General features: G+C 66.4%; 1 protein-coding gene across 1 annotated transcript; it reads left to right on the forward strand.

The window, feature by feature from the left end:
• Positions 1 to 3,674: 3,674 nt before the first annotated feature.
• On the forward strand, positions 3,675 to 13,530 carry CTSD (cathepsin D). Its single transcript, XM_042906034.1, has 9 exons — positions 3,675 to 3,843; positions 5,807 to 5,966; positions 8,010 to 8,133; positions 8,608 to 8,726; positions 9,635 to 9,855; positions 11,696 to 11,818; positions 12,181 to 12,325; positions 12,416 to 12,514; positions 12,661 to 13,530. Exons 1-9 carry the CDS (start codon positions 3,776 to 3,778, stop codon positions 12,826 to 12,828), a joined length of 1,227 nt encoding a protein of 408 aa, XP_042761968.1. The 5' UTR covers positions 3,675 to 3,775; the 3' UTR covers positions 12,829 to 13,530.
• Positions 13,531 to 13,796: the final 266 nt, after the last annotated feature.

A 13,796-nucleotide genomic window follows, 5' to 3' on the forward strand; every position in this document is an offset into this window, starting at 1 on the left:
TCCCCCTCAGGGATTTCCCCTTGACTGTTTATGTCTCTAAATCCCCCTGGAATGGATGGCTGTGCATGCTGTCAGGGGGAGACCCACATCCTCCCATCCACCTGCCCATTTACGGAGACGTTCGTCCCTCTCAGTGTGTGGGACCCTGTTGTCCCCGCCGTCTACTTGGCTTCTCTGTGTCAACACCCCTCTGTCTTCACCACTGGATCTTTACAACTACACCCCAGCCCCTCCCCGAAACTGCTCTCCTCAAGGTCAGATTGCCAAATCCAGTGGTCGGCGTGCAATCCCAACCTGCACCTGGTCCGCGGTGGGGCTGACACGGCCGGCCGCCACCTCCTCTGGCTGGTCTTCGTCCGGCTTCCAGGCTGTCCCTTCTTGGTCTCTCCCGTCTCCGGCCGCTCCTGCCCAGTCTCCTTTGCTGTCGTTCCCTCTCGATCTCCTCACCTCTCAGAGTCGAGGGGCTCGTAGTCTCTGTCTACATTCAGCCCTGGCTGCCTCCAACCTCCGCCCCCAGCTCTGGCAGCTGCTGCCCCTCAACCGTGCTCCCTGCAGCTCAGCCTCCTTCAGAGACAAACAAGGTCCTCCCGGTGGCCGCACAGCAGAGTGACCCAGCCGGGCAGCCCCTCTCTGGCCCCGGGACCGTCGCTTGCTCTCGGTCCCCACCCGCTGCGCTCAGCCTGCTCCTGCTCAGTGTGTTGACCCATCACCTCCTTAGTCTGCTCTCAGGAGCTCCTCCCTTCGCTCCTCCTCATTTCTGCTGAGTCCTCCCTGTGTCCCGAGTCCCCTGTGCTGTCCCCTACATTTCCTCAGCACCCAGAGCAGTGCCTGGCCTGTGGCAGGTGCTGGACAGCTGTGCAGGGGACAGACAGACAGGTGCCTAAGGTCCCAGAGGGGCTGACCCGGGAGGCCTGGGAGAGGAGGTCAAGGGGAGGGGCTTCTGGGATACCTGGTGGCTCAGTCGGTTGAGTGTCAGCCATCAGCTCAGGTCATGATCTCACAGTTGGCGGGTTGGAGCCCCACATCGGGCTCTGTGCTGACAGCTCAGAGCCTGTGTGGGATTCTCTGTCACCCCCTCTCTCTGCCCCTCCCTCACTCACGCGCGTGTGTGTGTGTGTGTGTGTGTGTTCTCTCTCTCTTAAATATAAACATTTAAAAAAACTTTTTTTTTAAGTTTAAAAAAAAAGAAGGGAAGTGGCTTCCAACCGCTCTCACCCTCTGAGTCACCCAGGCCCACCCAACCCATCGGGGCTTTGGTTCTCCCTGCTAGAGTCCAGGGTCGGGCTGGACAGTCTCCAGACCGTGGCCCCACCCACTAGGAGCCAGAGACACCAGAACCACGCGCGGGACTCTTCACTGGGTTCAGCTTTCTGGGACACACACACCTGCTGGACTGACTTGGGAGACCTGTTCCCACCAGGTTTGCCTTGGGCCCCCCGTCAGTGGGCACCAAAATGCCTCTAGGCCTGTAGTTCTGTGCTGGGCCCACTGCCTTTGGTCCAACAGGGGAGTGCCTCTCCCAGCCTTTGGCAGGGGCAGGGAACGGGGCCCTCTTCGGGACCCTTGCACCTGGCTGAGGCTACACAGGGTTTTAGGGAACACAGGGCCCTGGGCCAGGGCAGCTGCGTAAGGTGGGGACACAGCTCCGTCTGGTGCCGGCCGTGGATCCCAGCCCAGCCCGGATCCCAGCCCAGCCCAGGTCCCAGCCCACGCGGTCCTGTGGCACCGCCCACCGGGGGATGGAGCCCCGCACTGCCCTCTGGGGAGCAGCCGCAGGGCCTGGGGGCAGCCTCTTCCGCTCCCTTTCCACCCTGAGCCTCTCCAGGGTGCTGGAGAGGTAGGGAGGCAGGGTATTGCGGAGAGCTTTGTGGGGGAGGGGCACAGAAACCAGCCAGGAGCCAGCCAGCACCACTCAGGGCCAACGCCTGTTGGTGGGCACATGCCAGGCCCTGCTCTGGGTGTTGGGGGATCGTGGGAACAAGCACCACAGACACAACGTCCTCGTGGCCTACGGAACGGATGGACATGCGGTCTCTCCGCCCAGGGCCACCGGCGGCTCCCCACTGTCCTCAGGGGAAAGCCAAGGGTCTCGGGCCAGCACAACTGACTACTGGTCCCGCCCTGACGTCTCTGACCAGCCACTCTGCCTCTCCTGTCCACACCGGCTGCTGGCCTCACCGACCTTGTAAATGCTTCTGTAAATGTTCCTTGTAAATGTGGGTAAAGCAGATGGGACCCTGCGAAGGTGTCTTTTCTCACACATCTGTGTCTGAGCATCATGGGACACACAAGGTCTTGTCCGCTAGTGGGCACTGGGACCCAGGGGGACACCAGCTGGGACCACCTTCAAGCGATTGTGGCGGCGTCCAGCCCATCCAGAGGCCAGCTGACCTCCCAAGACAGCCGTCTGCTGGGCGGGGGGAGGGTGGAGAGGGAGGTGATAGTGACCAGTGCAAGGGTCCCGCTTGGGCCTGCATGGGGCAAGGCCTGGACCCACGCGTCTTGGTCAGACTCTGAGGGCAGGATATTTGCCTGCTTCGGTCCTGGCTTGAGTCCCCATACCTGGCACCACACCAGACGATGAGCCCGGGTCAACTGTGTATAACTGCTGAGTATGGAGGCAGGGCAGTGGGCACTCATCTGCGGCCATCAGGCCAAGCCGGGTGGGAGGGTGTTGGCTGGGGTCAGGGTCCTGATTTATTCAGGGGTCACAGAACCTGTTTGCCCCCTGTGAGTGGGGCACTCAAGAAAGAGTGCCCTAGGGGAGTCCCTTTGTGAAAGTTCCTCATTGTTCCCATCCTGCTCAAATATCACCATCCCAGAGAGGCCTGCTCTCAACAATGGTCACTTTCTAGCGCATTCCTCTGATTTATTTCCTTCTTGCCACGGACCCTCTCTGACATGACCCATCCAAGCTCCTTTTCTCCTTCATGCCTGGTCCTCCTTCTGGCTGGGAGTGAGGGCGAGAAGCGGGATGTGGCCCTGCCCTCCGACAGCAAGCTGGGCATGACTGGGTGACTTGGCGGGGCCCTGGAGGTCAGCGGGCCACTGCGGCCCCAGCGAGGGACTCACTCTCTCAGCCCTCCGAGGCTGGCGAAAACCACCTGAGCTGCTCAAGGTGGGAGACCTGTTCCTCATCTGATCCCACTGGGCGGTGTCCTTTGAGATGGGGCCTGGAAAGGGCCAGTGGGCCCCCCAGAGGAAGCAGGATGCAGGGTGGCCCCGGTAGGACAGGTGGACACTTGCGAGGCGATGAGGTCCGGACGACCCCAGGGTTGAGAGAAGAGTGAGAGCGGTAGAAGCTTGGGCGAACGGTGGGAGGGAGGGGAGGAGGGCGGTGCAGCGGGTGCAGTGCGGGCGCGGGAAGGTGGAGCAGAGGCCTCGGAAAGGCTGCGAGGCCCCACGCGGCGCACAGCCCGCGTGTCTACGGCGGCGACGGAGCCCCAGGCTCCGGAGGCTCCCCGGCCGCCGGCGCCCAGAACCCCAGCGCCGGGTCCCCACGGCTGGGGCTCGCAGCCACCTTCCCGCCCCGCGCGCGCGCGCGTCCCCCAGCGCCGGCAGGCCTGCGTGCGCGTCCCCGAGCGCCGTGCGCGGGCCCGGCGGGAACGCGGCCGGGGCCGCCCCGCCCAGACCCCGCCCCGCGCACGCCGGCCGAGGCCCGCGTGACCGGTCCGGGTGCAAACAGTCCGGTCAGCTGACTTTGCCAAGTGCGCCGTCATCCAGGCTATAAGCGCTCGACCTCTGGGCGCTCCGGTCCGACCCGGCCGCCGCCACCATGCAGCCCCCCAGCGTGCTGCTGCTCGTTCTCGGCCTGCTGGCCGCGTCCACCGCCGCGCTCATCAGGTGAGGCCCTGCGACCCCGTGCACCCTGCGACCCCTCCGTGTACCCCCCCTTCCGTGTACCCCTCCCTCGTGCACCCTCCCGTGCACACCGCGCCCCCGGTGCCCTCCGTACGCCCTGCCCTCTGGAATGCGGGCTGTGCCGGCCCGCGCGGCCTCCTGCAGGGCCTCACCCGGGGTCCCCCGCCAGCCCGGGGACCCCTCTTCTCTACCACCGTGGAGTCTGCCTTGGGGTGGAGGGCAGGAGGCGGCGGGAGGGAGGATGGCGGAGACCCAGGCCGACGAGCCTCCCCAGGACAGGTGGGGCTGCGGCACCTGTACTCAAGGCCCACCTGTGTGGAAGTCTGGACACCCAGGTGTATCTGGGCAAGTCATTTTCCCGCTTCTCCCCCTGCCCTTTGCCAGCTGTGGATTGGGCATGGTCGCCTTTGGTTTGGGTCTTGGGCTCTTACTCGGGAGACCTTCTGGGCGCTGGGGGCCCCCGGGGGTCTCAGATACAGTAGGGAGCTAGCCTAGGGAGAGGGTCCGGGTGAGGGGCGCAGCTGGCACGGGGCTGCGGGGTTCTCCACCTGTGCCCTCTGCTCTAGTGAGGACCACACCTTCCTCAGGTCTCTAGGGCCTGCCCCCCCTGTACCAGGAGAGGCCACCAACCCCAGGCCTTGTGGGCCAGCCAGGCCGAGGAGGGTGCTTCCATCCCCCACTCCCACTCTCGCAAGGCAGCCTGAGTCCCCCCCCCCCCCCCGCTTGGGGAGGAGTGTGGTGGGCCAGCCCCTCTGGTCCTGCACCCACCCTTGCCCCCCTTCCCCCTGCCCCAGGGCCTGGGAAGGCATCCTTCCAACTCCAAGGCGGGCCTTTTGCCCAGGGGCAGGTGGGTGAGGTCATAGGGCTGTGGGAGCTGGGGGGGGGGGGGGGCAGTGGGACTCAGCCTTGCCAAGGGGCTGCACCATGGGCTGTGGCCTGGGGGCATGTGGCCCCGAATGGACCCTCCCCTGACACCACCCACAGGCCTCCTCTCCAGGGATGCATGGCTGTTGGGGACTGAACCTGGGTCGCTTGGGGCTGGGCAGCTGAACCAGAGCCCCTCACACCTCCTCCCCGTCCTCTGGGACTGCCTGGCACCTGTTTCCTGGGTTACTGGAGGGCGTGCCCCTCTCCCCCCAAGCAAGAACCTTGGGCTTTTACGGCCTACCCGGTCTTAGGCAAGAGCCCCATCTTCTGAAGCAGCCCTTGGCTTGCTGGGAAGGGCCAGCCGTGACCTTGAACTCCCAAATCCCCTGGGCTGGGAGGACCTGTCATCCAGGTGTGTGAGTTTTCTCAGGTCTGCTCTCCTGCCCCACCCCTGCACCATGGAAGCAGGGGTGCAAGCTTAAGGCCTGGAGGAGCCAAGGGTCCGGGTGGGGGAGGGACCTCAGGCACAGGAACCGGGACACCTGACCTCAACCCCGTGCTCTTTCTGCCCAGGCAGACTGCCAAGGCTGGGAGGCAGGGGCTGCCCGTGGGGGTACCCTGGGGCATCTCCGAGGAAGGCAGACCCGGGAGCACGGACCCCTAGCCTTCCAGTGCAGTCCTTGCCCCTCCTGGGGTCTGTACCGTGGTGGGGACAGAGCACAGACCAGCAGTAAATAAATTCACTACAGCATTGGAGAGTGCCCCGGAGGGAAACGGGGTCACGTGAGGGATGGCCAAGGAGGGCTTCTCCGAGGTGGCAGTCTTGAGTCCCATCTGGTGGCCGGGAGACGGCCAACCAGAGGCCACACAGGGGAAGTGGGGACCTCTCTGCATGGCGTCTGTGGAGAACAGATTGAGAGGGCCAGGCGGATGGGTCACCTGTGACGCCGATGTCCTCACAGACCCCCATGGGCCGCTGTCCCAGAAGAGGCCAGAGCAGACACAGAGCGGGGGACGGGGATGGGGCTGAGGGTGCGGAGGGGGAGGCGAGCCCTGACGGGCCCCCTCCTCTTGACAGAATCCCGCTGTACAAGTTCACGTCTGTGCGCCGAACCATGTCGGAGTCGGGGGGCCCCGTGGAAGATCTGATTGCCAAGGGCCCCATTTCGAAATACGCCCAAGGAGTGCCCACTGTGACTGGGGGGCCCATTCCCGAGATACTGAAGAACTACCTGGACGTGAGTATAGGGGTCTCCACTTGGGGCGGGGGCCCGGTTGGTGGCAAACACTGATTGGACGAGAACTGATAAGCCAGCACGAGATACTCTTTAGCAAGCAGCGCTTTTGCTGAACCCCCCTGCTCGGTGCGGGGGCGGGGGGGGCTTCTGCTCAGCCACATCCTCCCCTGCGGTGCCCCTCCTGTCACCCCTGCCAGGTGGAGGACTCGCACGGTGTCCTTCTGGGGGGTCTGCACGGCTCCCCTGCAGGGCCTGCTTGTGTAGGGTGAGGGTGGGTTGGGGTGCCCTCGGCCCCTCCATGACCTCTCCCCCTGCGTCCCGCTGACCATCACCGACCTCAGAAGCCACCTTGTTCTTTTCTTATTTTTAATTTTTTTTTAACGTTTACTTATTTTTGAGAGAGAGACAGAGTGCGAGCAGGGGAGGGGCAGAGAGAGGGAGGCACGGAATCCGAAGCAGGCTCCAGGCTCCGAGCTGTCGGCACAGAGCCGGATGCGGGGCTCGAACCCATGAACTGCGAGATCATGACCCGAGCCGAAGTCGGACGCTCGACCGACTGAGCCACCCAGGCCCCCCAGAAGCCACCTTGTTCTCGAGGCCGGTCTGTGGGATTGTGGGACAGGGCCACCCTCTGCAAATCACCGGGCTGGGCCCAGGGCCATCCGCTGGGCACGGAGGAGCCTGCGTCAGGCCCCGAGAGGCTGTGGGGTCCTCGTGGGTCATGTGGGCCAGCCCGCCCAGGCGTAACTAACTGCCCTGGAGCTTCTGTGGGGGTGCCTGTCCCGCCGGGAGGCCTGGCGCCACCCGCGACCCAGTTCCGCCTCCTTACCTCTTTCCTCTGGCCAGCAGCCAGCCCTGCACCTGCCCCGTGCTCCTTGAGGGATGTTTTATAAGCTACATAGCACCCCAGAGCTGGCCCGGCCTGGTCCCGCCTCTGGGGTCAGGTTCTGGGGCTGCCCGGGTGGGCGTCCTTCTGTCTCTCCTGCCCCTGAGTCTTGGGGACCTCGCTCCTTGCTGCCATCCAGCCTCTGGCCCACCTGTGGCTGGGACAGGTGGCTGCAGCCTTTGTCCTCTCTTGCCAGAGCCCCAGCAGTGCCAGGAAGCTGTGGCCTCATGGGCATGTGACTGGACTCGGCGGGGGGGGGGAGGGGGTGCTGACTGACCGGTTCCTGGTCCCCCAATTCAGGCACACACACACACACACACACACACACACACACACACACACACACACACACACACATTTGCTGAGTCATCCCCCAGCCCCCCATATCTGGACACTTCTGCTTGGTCATGAGGCAGCAGCTGTGGGTTTTCCCTGGAGCCAAGTGGCAGCAGAGAGGCTCCCACAGGGACCAGAGCCGGAATCCCGTGGTGACCTGTGGTCTAGGCCGCCTCTCAGGGGACGGGGGCGCCCAGGCCGGCAGGACCCGGGGGGCCTCAAGCTCGTATCTCACATCCAAGCCCCCGTGTCCTCTGACCTATGAGAGCATCGACGACGAGGTTTGAGGCACAGAGGGCGTGTGCCCCCTTCATGGTCACCTGAGCCTTGAGCCAAGTACCCTGGGTTTCCCAGGCTGCCCTCCTCCGCTGTGTACAGATGGGGAAACTGAGGCTCAGAGCAGGGAAGGCAGGGAGTCTAGGCAGTGAGGGACTCTGAGCCAACACTGTCGGTCTCCAGGGTGCACCTCCTCCCTTTGGCCGTTCGCATGCCTCCACCTAGAAGTCCTCCCGGCTTGGCCCTGTGGGGCAAGGGCAGGGTGGGAACTGAGGTCCCAGAGGCGAGTTGTGACTTGGCTCCCATCCTGGGGAAGAAGTCTCCCCTTCTGGGCCTGGATCTGTGAGGCAGAGGGGTCTTCCAGGGTACGGGGACCAGCGGCTGGGGGGGAGGGGGCGCGAGGGGGTAGGCTCCCGTGTCTCCTCAGACTTGGGCCTTCCAGAGTCTGACTCCCAAGGCAACCAGTGGTCCCTCTGTGGCCCAGCGGGAACGCGGGATGCCCCCCGCCACGCCGCGGCCCTGAGGCACGCCCCTCCCCTGCCCAGGCCCAGTACTACGGGGAGATCGGCATTGGGACGCCCCCACAGTGCTTCACGGTCGTCTTCGACACCGGTTCCGCCAACCTGTGGGTCCCCTCGATCCACTGCAAGCTGCTGGACATCGCCTGCTGTGAGTCACAGCTCCGCCTCGTGCGGCCGAAGGGAGCAGGCAGGGAGGGGAGGGCCCCAGGGTGTGGGTACGCGGCCTGGCCGCCACCTCACACGCATGCAACACCCCCCCCCGCCGGCCGCACACTCTCCCCCGGGCTCCGGGCCCTGCCGCCCTACCTCGGGTGCAGCCCCGTGCGCGGGGGCCAGCAGGCCAGGCCTTGGGCCTTCGGTGGCCCTGCCTCAGCCCCTCTTGGGCGACGTGAGGCTTCCAGCTCTCAGCCCCACCAGACGCGCTTGGCCCCTCTGCCCTCCCCGGGCACCCCGCTTTCCAGGTGTCTGGGCGGGGCCCCGGGGTGGCCAAGGATGGAGGAGGCCAGGCCAGAGCACGGCTGGCCGAGGCCCAGGCTGGCGGGGGCGGGGGCGGGGGGGGGGCTCCGTGGCAGGTGCCCAGGGCCTGGCGGGGGCAGCGGGCTGACGGTGGCTCTGCCCGCAGGGCTCCACAACAAGTATAACAGCGGCAAGTCCAGCACGTACGTCAAGAATGGCACGTCCTTCGACATCCACTATGGCTCCGGCAGCCTCTCCGGGTACCTGAGCCAGGACACCGTGTCGGTGAGTCTGTGGCGAGGCCGCTCCTGGGCCCTGGGATGCTCCCCGTGACCCCGGCCCCACCGCAGGGCCGGGCCGCTGAGCGTTGAAGGGGGGAGAGCGGGCCAGCCAGGGTCTCGACGCCCGTGGAGCCGCCGGGGCGCGGGTGTGGAACCGGGACCCGGCAGGCGAGCGAGTGATTGGCGGTGCGGCCTCCTCCCAGCCTCGCGGCCGGCGGCCAGGCAGGGGAGCCGGTCGGGGGCGCTGAGGTGTGCCAGAGCCCCTGTGGAGGACGCCAGGAGGGCCGTCTGGGCACCCGAAGCCCCAGCCGGACCAGGAGGCTGCAGGGCACGCCAGGGCCTGCTTGTCTGGACGGTCTGTTAGGGTCCCCTCCTCCTGGATTCTGTGGGTCCACAACAGGATGTCGCCCGCCACGCTCCCCCGTTCCCGGTGTCGCAGGGTGTCAACCCCAAACAGACGTTTCTTCCCACATCCTGCTCTGCCTCTCTGTCAGCTGCCTGGCCCGCGGTGGGGGAGGGGTGGTGTGGCCTCAAGTCTGCTGAGTTGGGTCATGGGGTTGGGTCATGGGGTTCCAGCAGGCCAAGGGCAGGAGCAGGCCTGGGCCGGCGGGGGGAGGGGGCCAGGAGGCCAGAGCCGAGCACGGAGCCCAGCCCTCTGAGCTGACTCCAACTCAGTCGGTGCCCCGACCAGCACAGACCCCACGTCCCTGTCCCACCGGTGCCGCCAGCCTTTCTCCCGGGCCCTCTGCCCGTCTCAGGTCCTGGGTGCGCAGTGGCGGGCGGGGGCCGAGCACCGTCGCTCCGTGGGGACGGAGCGGGTGTTGGAGCTGTGGCCGTGAGCACACGCGCGGGACCTGGGGTCGGGCCCCGCAGGCCCCTGCGGCCCGCTGACCACCCCCCTCCGGCCTGCAGGTACCCTGCCAGACTCCGACCGTGGCTGGCGTCAAGGTGGAGAGGCAGATCTTCGGTGAGGCCATCAAGCAGCCGGGCATCACCTTCATCGCAGCCAAGTTCGACGGCATTCTTGGCATGGCCTACCCCCGTATCTCCGTTGACGACGTGCTCCCCGTCTTTGATAACCTGATGAAGCAGAAGTTGGTGGAGAAGAACATCTTCTCCTTCTACCTGAACAGGTGGGGTGGGAGGGCCGGCCCCCTCTCTTCCCCAGTCCTCACCCCGCTTCCCAGCTCAGTGTGGCCGACTGCAGGGGGCTCGGGCCACCACCTCCCTGGCCACCCTCCAGGCGCCGGGCTGCAGCTTCTGACCTCTGACCGGAGGCGGGACTGGCCACCCTCTTGCAGACCCCTGGGTAGCCGCACAGCCCGGGCTTCCCACCGGGAGCGGCTCGGGCTGTGGGTCCAGCATCTTGCTCAGCGGGCCGCCTGGGGAGAACCGGACCCTGGTCGGGAGTCACCACAACTCCTCCTGGGTCCGTCAGCCCGGCTTTCCCTGGGCCTGATGAGAGGAAGATGTGGCCCCTGGGTCACTGATGGCCTAGAGGGGACAAAGCCCTGGGCCCCAACCTGAAGCAGGGCCTCTGGAGACGAGGATTCTGGGGGCTTTCCACGGGAGGTGACCCCAGTTGGGCCTTGAGTGCCAGATGCTGCTAGAGGCGGCCATGGGCCAAGGTTGGTGTGGAGCGCGGCCTCCGTCATGCCATCTGGAAGCAGCCCCCAGTGTGTCTGTGCCTGCCGCAGAGAAGGCCCCCACCCCGGTGGCCCTTGCCCCACACGGAGGGTGGGGTCACCTACGTGCAGGGGCCTCGTCTCTCCCCTCAGGGCGGTGCCAGAGGCCCTGATGGGGGTGTGCCAGGCCTGGACGTGTGGGCAGCGTGTGAGCGGGCAACCCTGCCGACCACCAGTGGTCACCGTGCCACCACCACCCCCCCCAGAGCCCTCACCCTCCAGAGCCTGCCCACTTGCCCTTCTGGCTGAATGCCAGCTCAAACCCTGCCCTCAGCCTGGCCCCTGCCTGGGTGCTGCGCTCTGTCCCTTGATCAGAGCTTGGTCGGTGTAAATACCCAGCAGCCGGGCTGGGCAGAGCCACCCCTGGAGGCTGGTCTTTTCCTGTGAAGCCTCGGGCCCAGGGTGGGTGGACAGGGGGAGGGGACCCAGGAGGTTGGCCAGTCCCAGGCCCAGGGACGGACAGTGCGGTGCTGTGGCTCCCCTGGGTGGGCGGAGAGGGGCAGGGAGGTAGGGCAGGGCTGCGGGTGGGGAGCAGGCAGGAGGCCGTGCTCTGGGATTTCGGAGGTGATAGGAGGTGAAGGCCAAGGGGGAGGGCTGGAGGCCACAGGTAGTAGAGGGAGGGCCGCGTTTGGCCTGGTGCTTTCTGGGTGTGGGGACCGGCCAGGAAGAAGACCGTGAGCTCAAACACTAAGTCTGGAGAAGGGTCTGGAGGTGGGAGGGTGCTCAGCACAGGCTGAGCGGAGATGTGGGGGTGGGGGGCAGTTGGGTGAGGATGTGGACAGAGAGCGTCCCTGGGAACAGCAGGTGCACGGGCCCCAGGGCAGGAGTGAGCTGACTTCGCTGCCGCCTCCTGCAAGCCCTCCCTGGTTTGTGTCGTTTTCACGCAGAGGAGGGTCCCCTCCTTGGGCTCCTAGCTTTCACTTCCCTGTCTGCCCGCTGCCTTGACCCTGGCCCATTTCCGCTGGCAGACCAGGAGCGCCTGAGGTCTGGGCGGCATCTCGTGGCCTGCAGGCTACACGGGGTGTGGGATTGGAGCCCCTCCCCTTGGGGAGAAGGAAGTCCCCTCCCTTCCGGATCCTTCCATCCTTGTGGGTCTTCGGAGAGCACCCCCCCCCCCCACCCTCCACCCTTCACCCTTTGCTTCTGACTTGGCTCCGGCTGGTGCTGGTGGCACCCGACGCTCAGGCCGGAGGCTTGGTGTGGGGGCTGGCAGGGGTCCCCCGTGCTCCAGGGGTCCCCCGTGCTCGAGGGGCAAGGGCGGCCGACTTCCTCTTTTCTCTCTTCCCAGGGACCCTAACGCGCAGCCCGGGGGCGAGCTGATGCTGGGTGGCACGGACTCCAAGTACTACCAGGGCTCCTTGTCCTACCTGAACGTCACCCGCAAGGCATACTGGCAGGTTCACATGGACCAGTGAGTGTGGGGCCCCTCCCAGCCCCCCCGCGGCAGGCCTCTGGGCAGCTCCAGCTCTCGGGGCTGGGAGGCTGCGGTGGGGGTGCTGGGCCCTGGACCCCCCGGCCCTGGGTGCCTGTCCCACCTCCTGGCACCCAGCTGAGCCCCTGGCCCCTGGGCTCGGGCCCTGCCCTGCTTGTGATGTCAAAGGCGGCTGGCTGTTAACGTGCTCTTGGCCTTTTGGGCCCCAGCCCGCCTCCACCCGCAGCCGAAGAGAGGGTCCTGAAAAGGCGGGGGTCCCAGGCGGCCCTGGCGGTAGGACTGACCACCCCCCCGGCCCCACCCCGAGCCCAGCCAGGGGCCTCATACCTCCTCCCCCTCAGGGTGGACGTGGGCACCAGCCTGACTCTGTGCAAGGGGGGCTGTGAGGCCATCCTGGACACGGGCACCTCCCTCATGGTGGGCCCCGTGGACGAGGTGCGCGAGCTGCAGAAGGCCATTGGGGCTGTGCCGCTGATCCAGGGCGAGGTGAGTGGGCCCGGCTGTGTGGGCAGGATGCCGCCCCCCCCACCCCCCCACCCCCCGCCGGCCACACCTAAACTCTCTTCCCTCCCTCAGTACATGATCCCCTGCGAGAAGGTGTCCACCCTGCCCGAGGTCACTCTGAAGCTGGGGGGCAAAGGGTACAAGCTGTCCTCGAAGGACTACACGCTCAAGGTCAGTAGGGGCAGGTGGGCGGGGCGCTGACCACCAGGGCACAGGGCACAAGCTGTCCTCGAAGGCCTACACGCTCGAGGTCAGCGGGGGCTGGGGGGCAGGGCAGGGGCAGGTGGGCGGGGCGCTGACCACCAGGGCCGTCCCAGGTGTCGCAGGGCGGGAGGACCATATGCCTGAGCGGCTTCATGGGGATGGACATCCCCCCGCCCGGTGGGCCACTCTGGATCCTGGGTGACGTCTTCATCGGCCGCTACTACACCGTGTTCGACCGGGACGAGAACCGGGTGGGCCTGGCCGAGGCCACCAGGCTGTAGCCGCCGCGCCCGCCGCGGAGGAGGGAGTCCAGGAGGAGGAGGCCGGCCGCCCCCGCCCTCCTGGCCGCCCCACCACACACTTTCACACTCACACCCCGGCTCCGGCCCGCTGATTTCTTCTGCGGTTTTCCCCAGCCCTGGTTGTGGAAGTCCCGCCCACACACCCGTCCCTCTGTCTGTCTGTCTGTCTGTCTGTCTGTCTGATGGAGGGCCGGGTGCGGGCAGCAGCCGTGGGCTGATCAGCACGGAGCCACTGCACTAACTCGGAAGACCGGGTCCCGCTTTGTGGCCGGCCCCTTTGTATCCCAGGACCCGTCCCCCGGGTCGTCCCCCGCCTCCCCAGCCCTGGGGGCCTGGCTGCCCAGGCAGGGCCTCTGGACTGAGCCCACACCCTGTGCCAGGCTGCTCTCTGGGTTCCTCCTCTGCCCGGCCTGGGGTCCCGGCCCCACCCGTGCTTCTGCGTGGGCCCGTCGAGAAAGGGCCAGCCGAGGCCCGAGGACAAGCAGGAAGGGGTTGGAAGGGTAGGGGCTCAGAGACCAAAGCCAGCCTTGTGACACGTGTGGGTCATCCTGCGGCTTGACCTCGTCCAGGAGGGCGCTCGTGGGTCCAGGGTTGGGGAAAAAGGGGAAGGGGGCTGGTGCCACCGTCTCTGGTGGCTGGGAGCCAATGTTGATGTGAAAATACAGTTGTTTGGGCCTCTTTTTTGTGTGTTGGCATGTGTCGTGTTTGGTGGGAGGGAGGTTCTGAATGCGGACGTGGGAAGGAGCTGGTGTGGCCAGTGTGAGGCTGTTTCAGAGGCCTGACTCACAGCTGGGCTGGGGCGGGGTCGGAGCGGGGGCCTTTGGGGGTGCCCTGGCTCCCAGACCCCAGCCCCCCTGCCCTGCACAAGGGACCCTGGAGGCTTTGGTTTGCCGCCCAGCCTCGAGCCTGAGATGCCACTGGCAGGGAGCGGGCTGGTAGTGAGGCCC

The sequence above is a fragment of the Panthera leo genome, chromosome D1, assembly GCF_018350215.1.
Source record: "Panthera leo isolate Ple1 chromosome D1, P.leo_Ple1_pat1.1, whole genome shotgun sequence".
Taxonomy (NCBI): Eukaryota; Metazoa; Chordata; class Mammalia; order Carnivora; family Felidae; genus Panthera; species Panthera leo.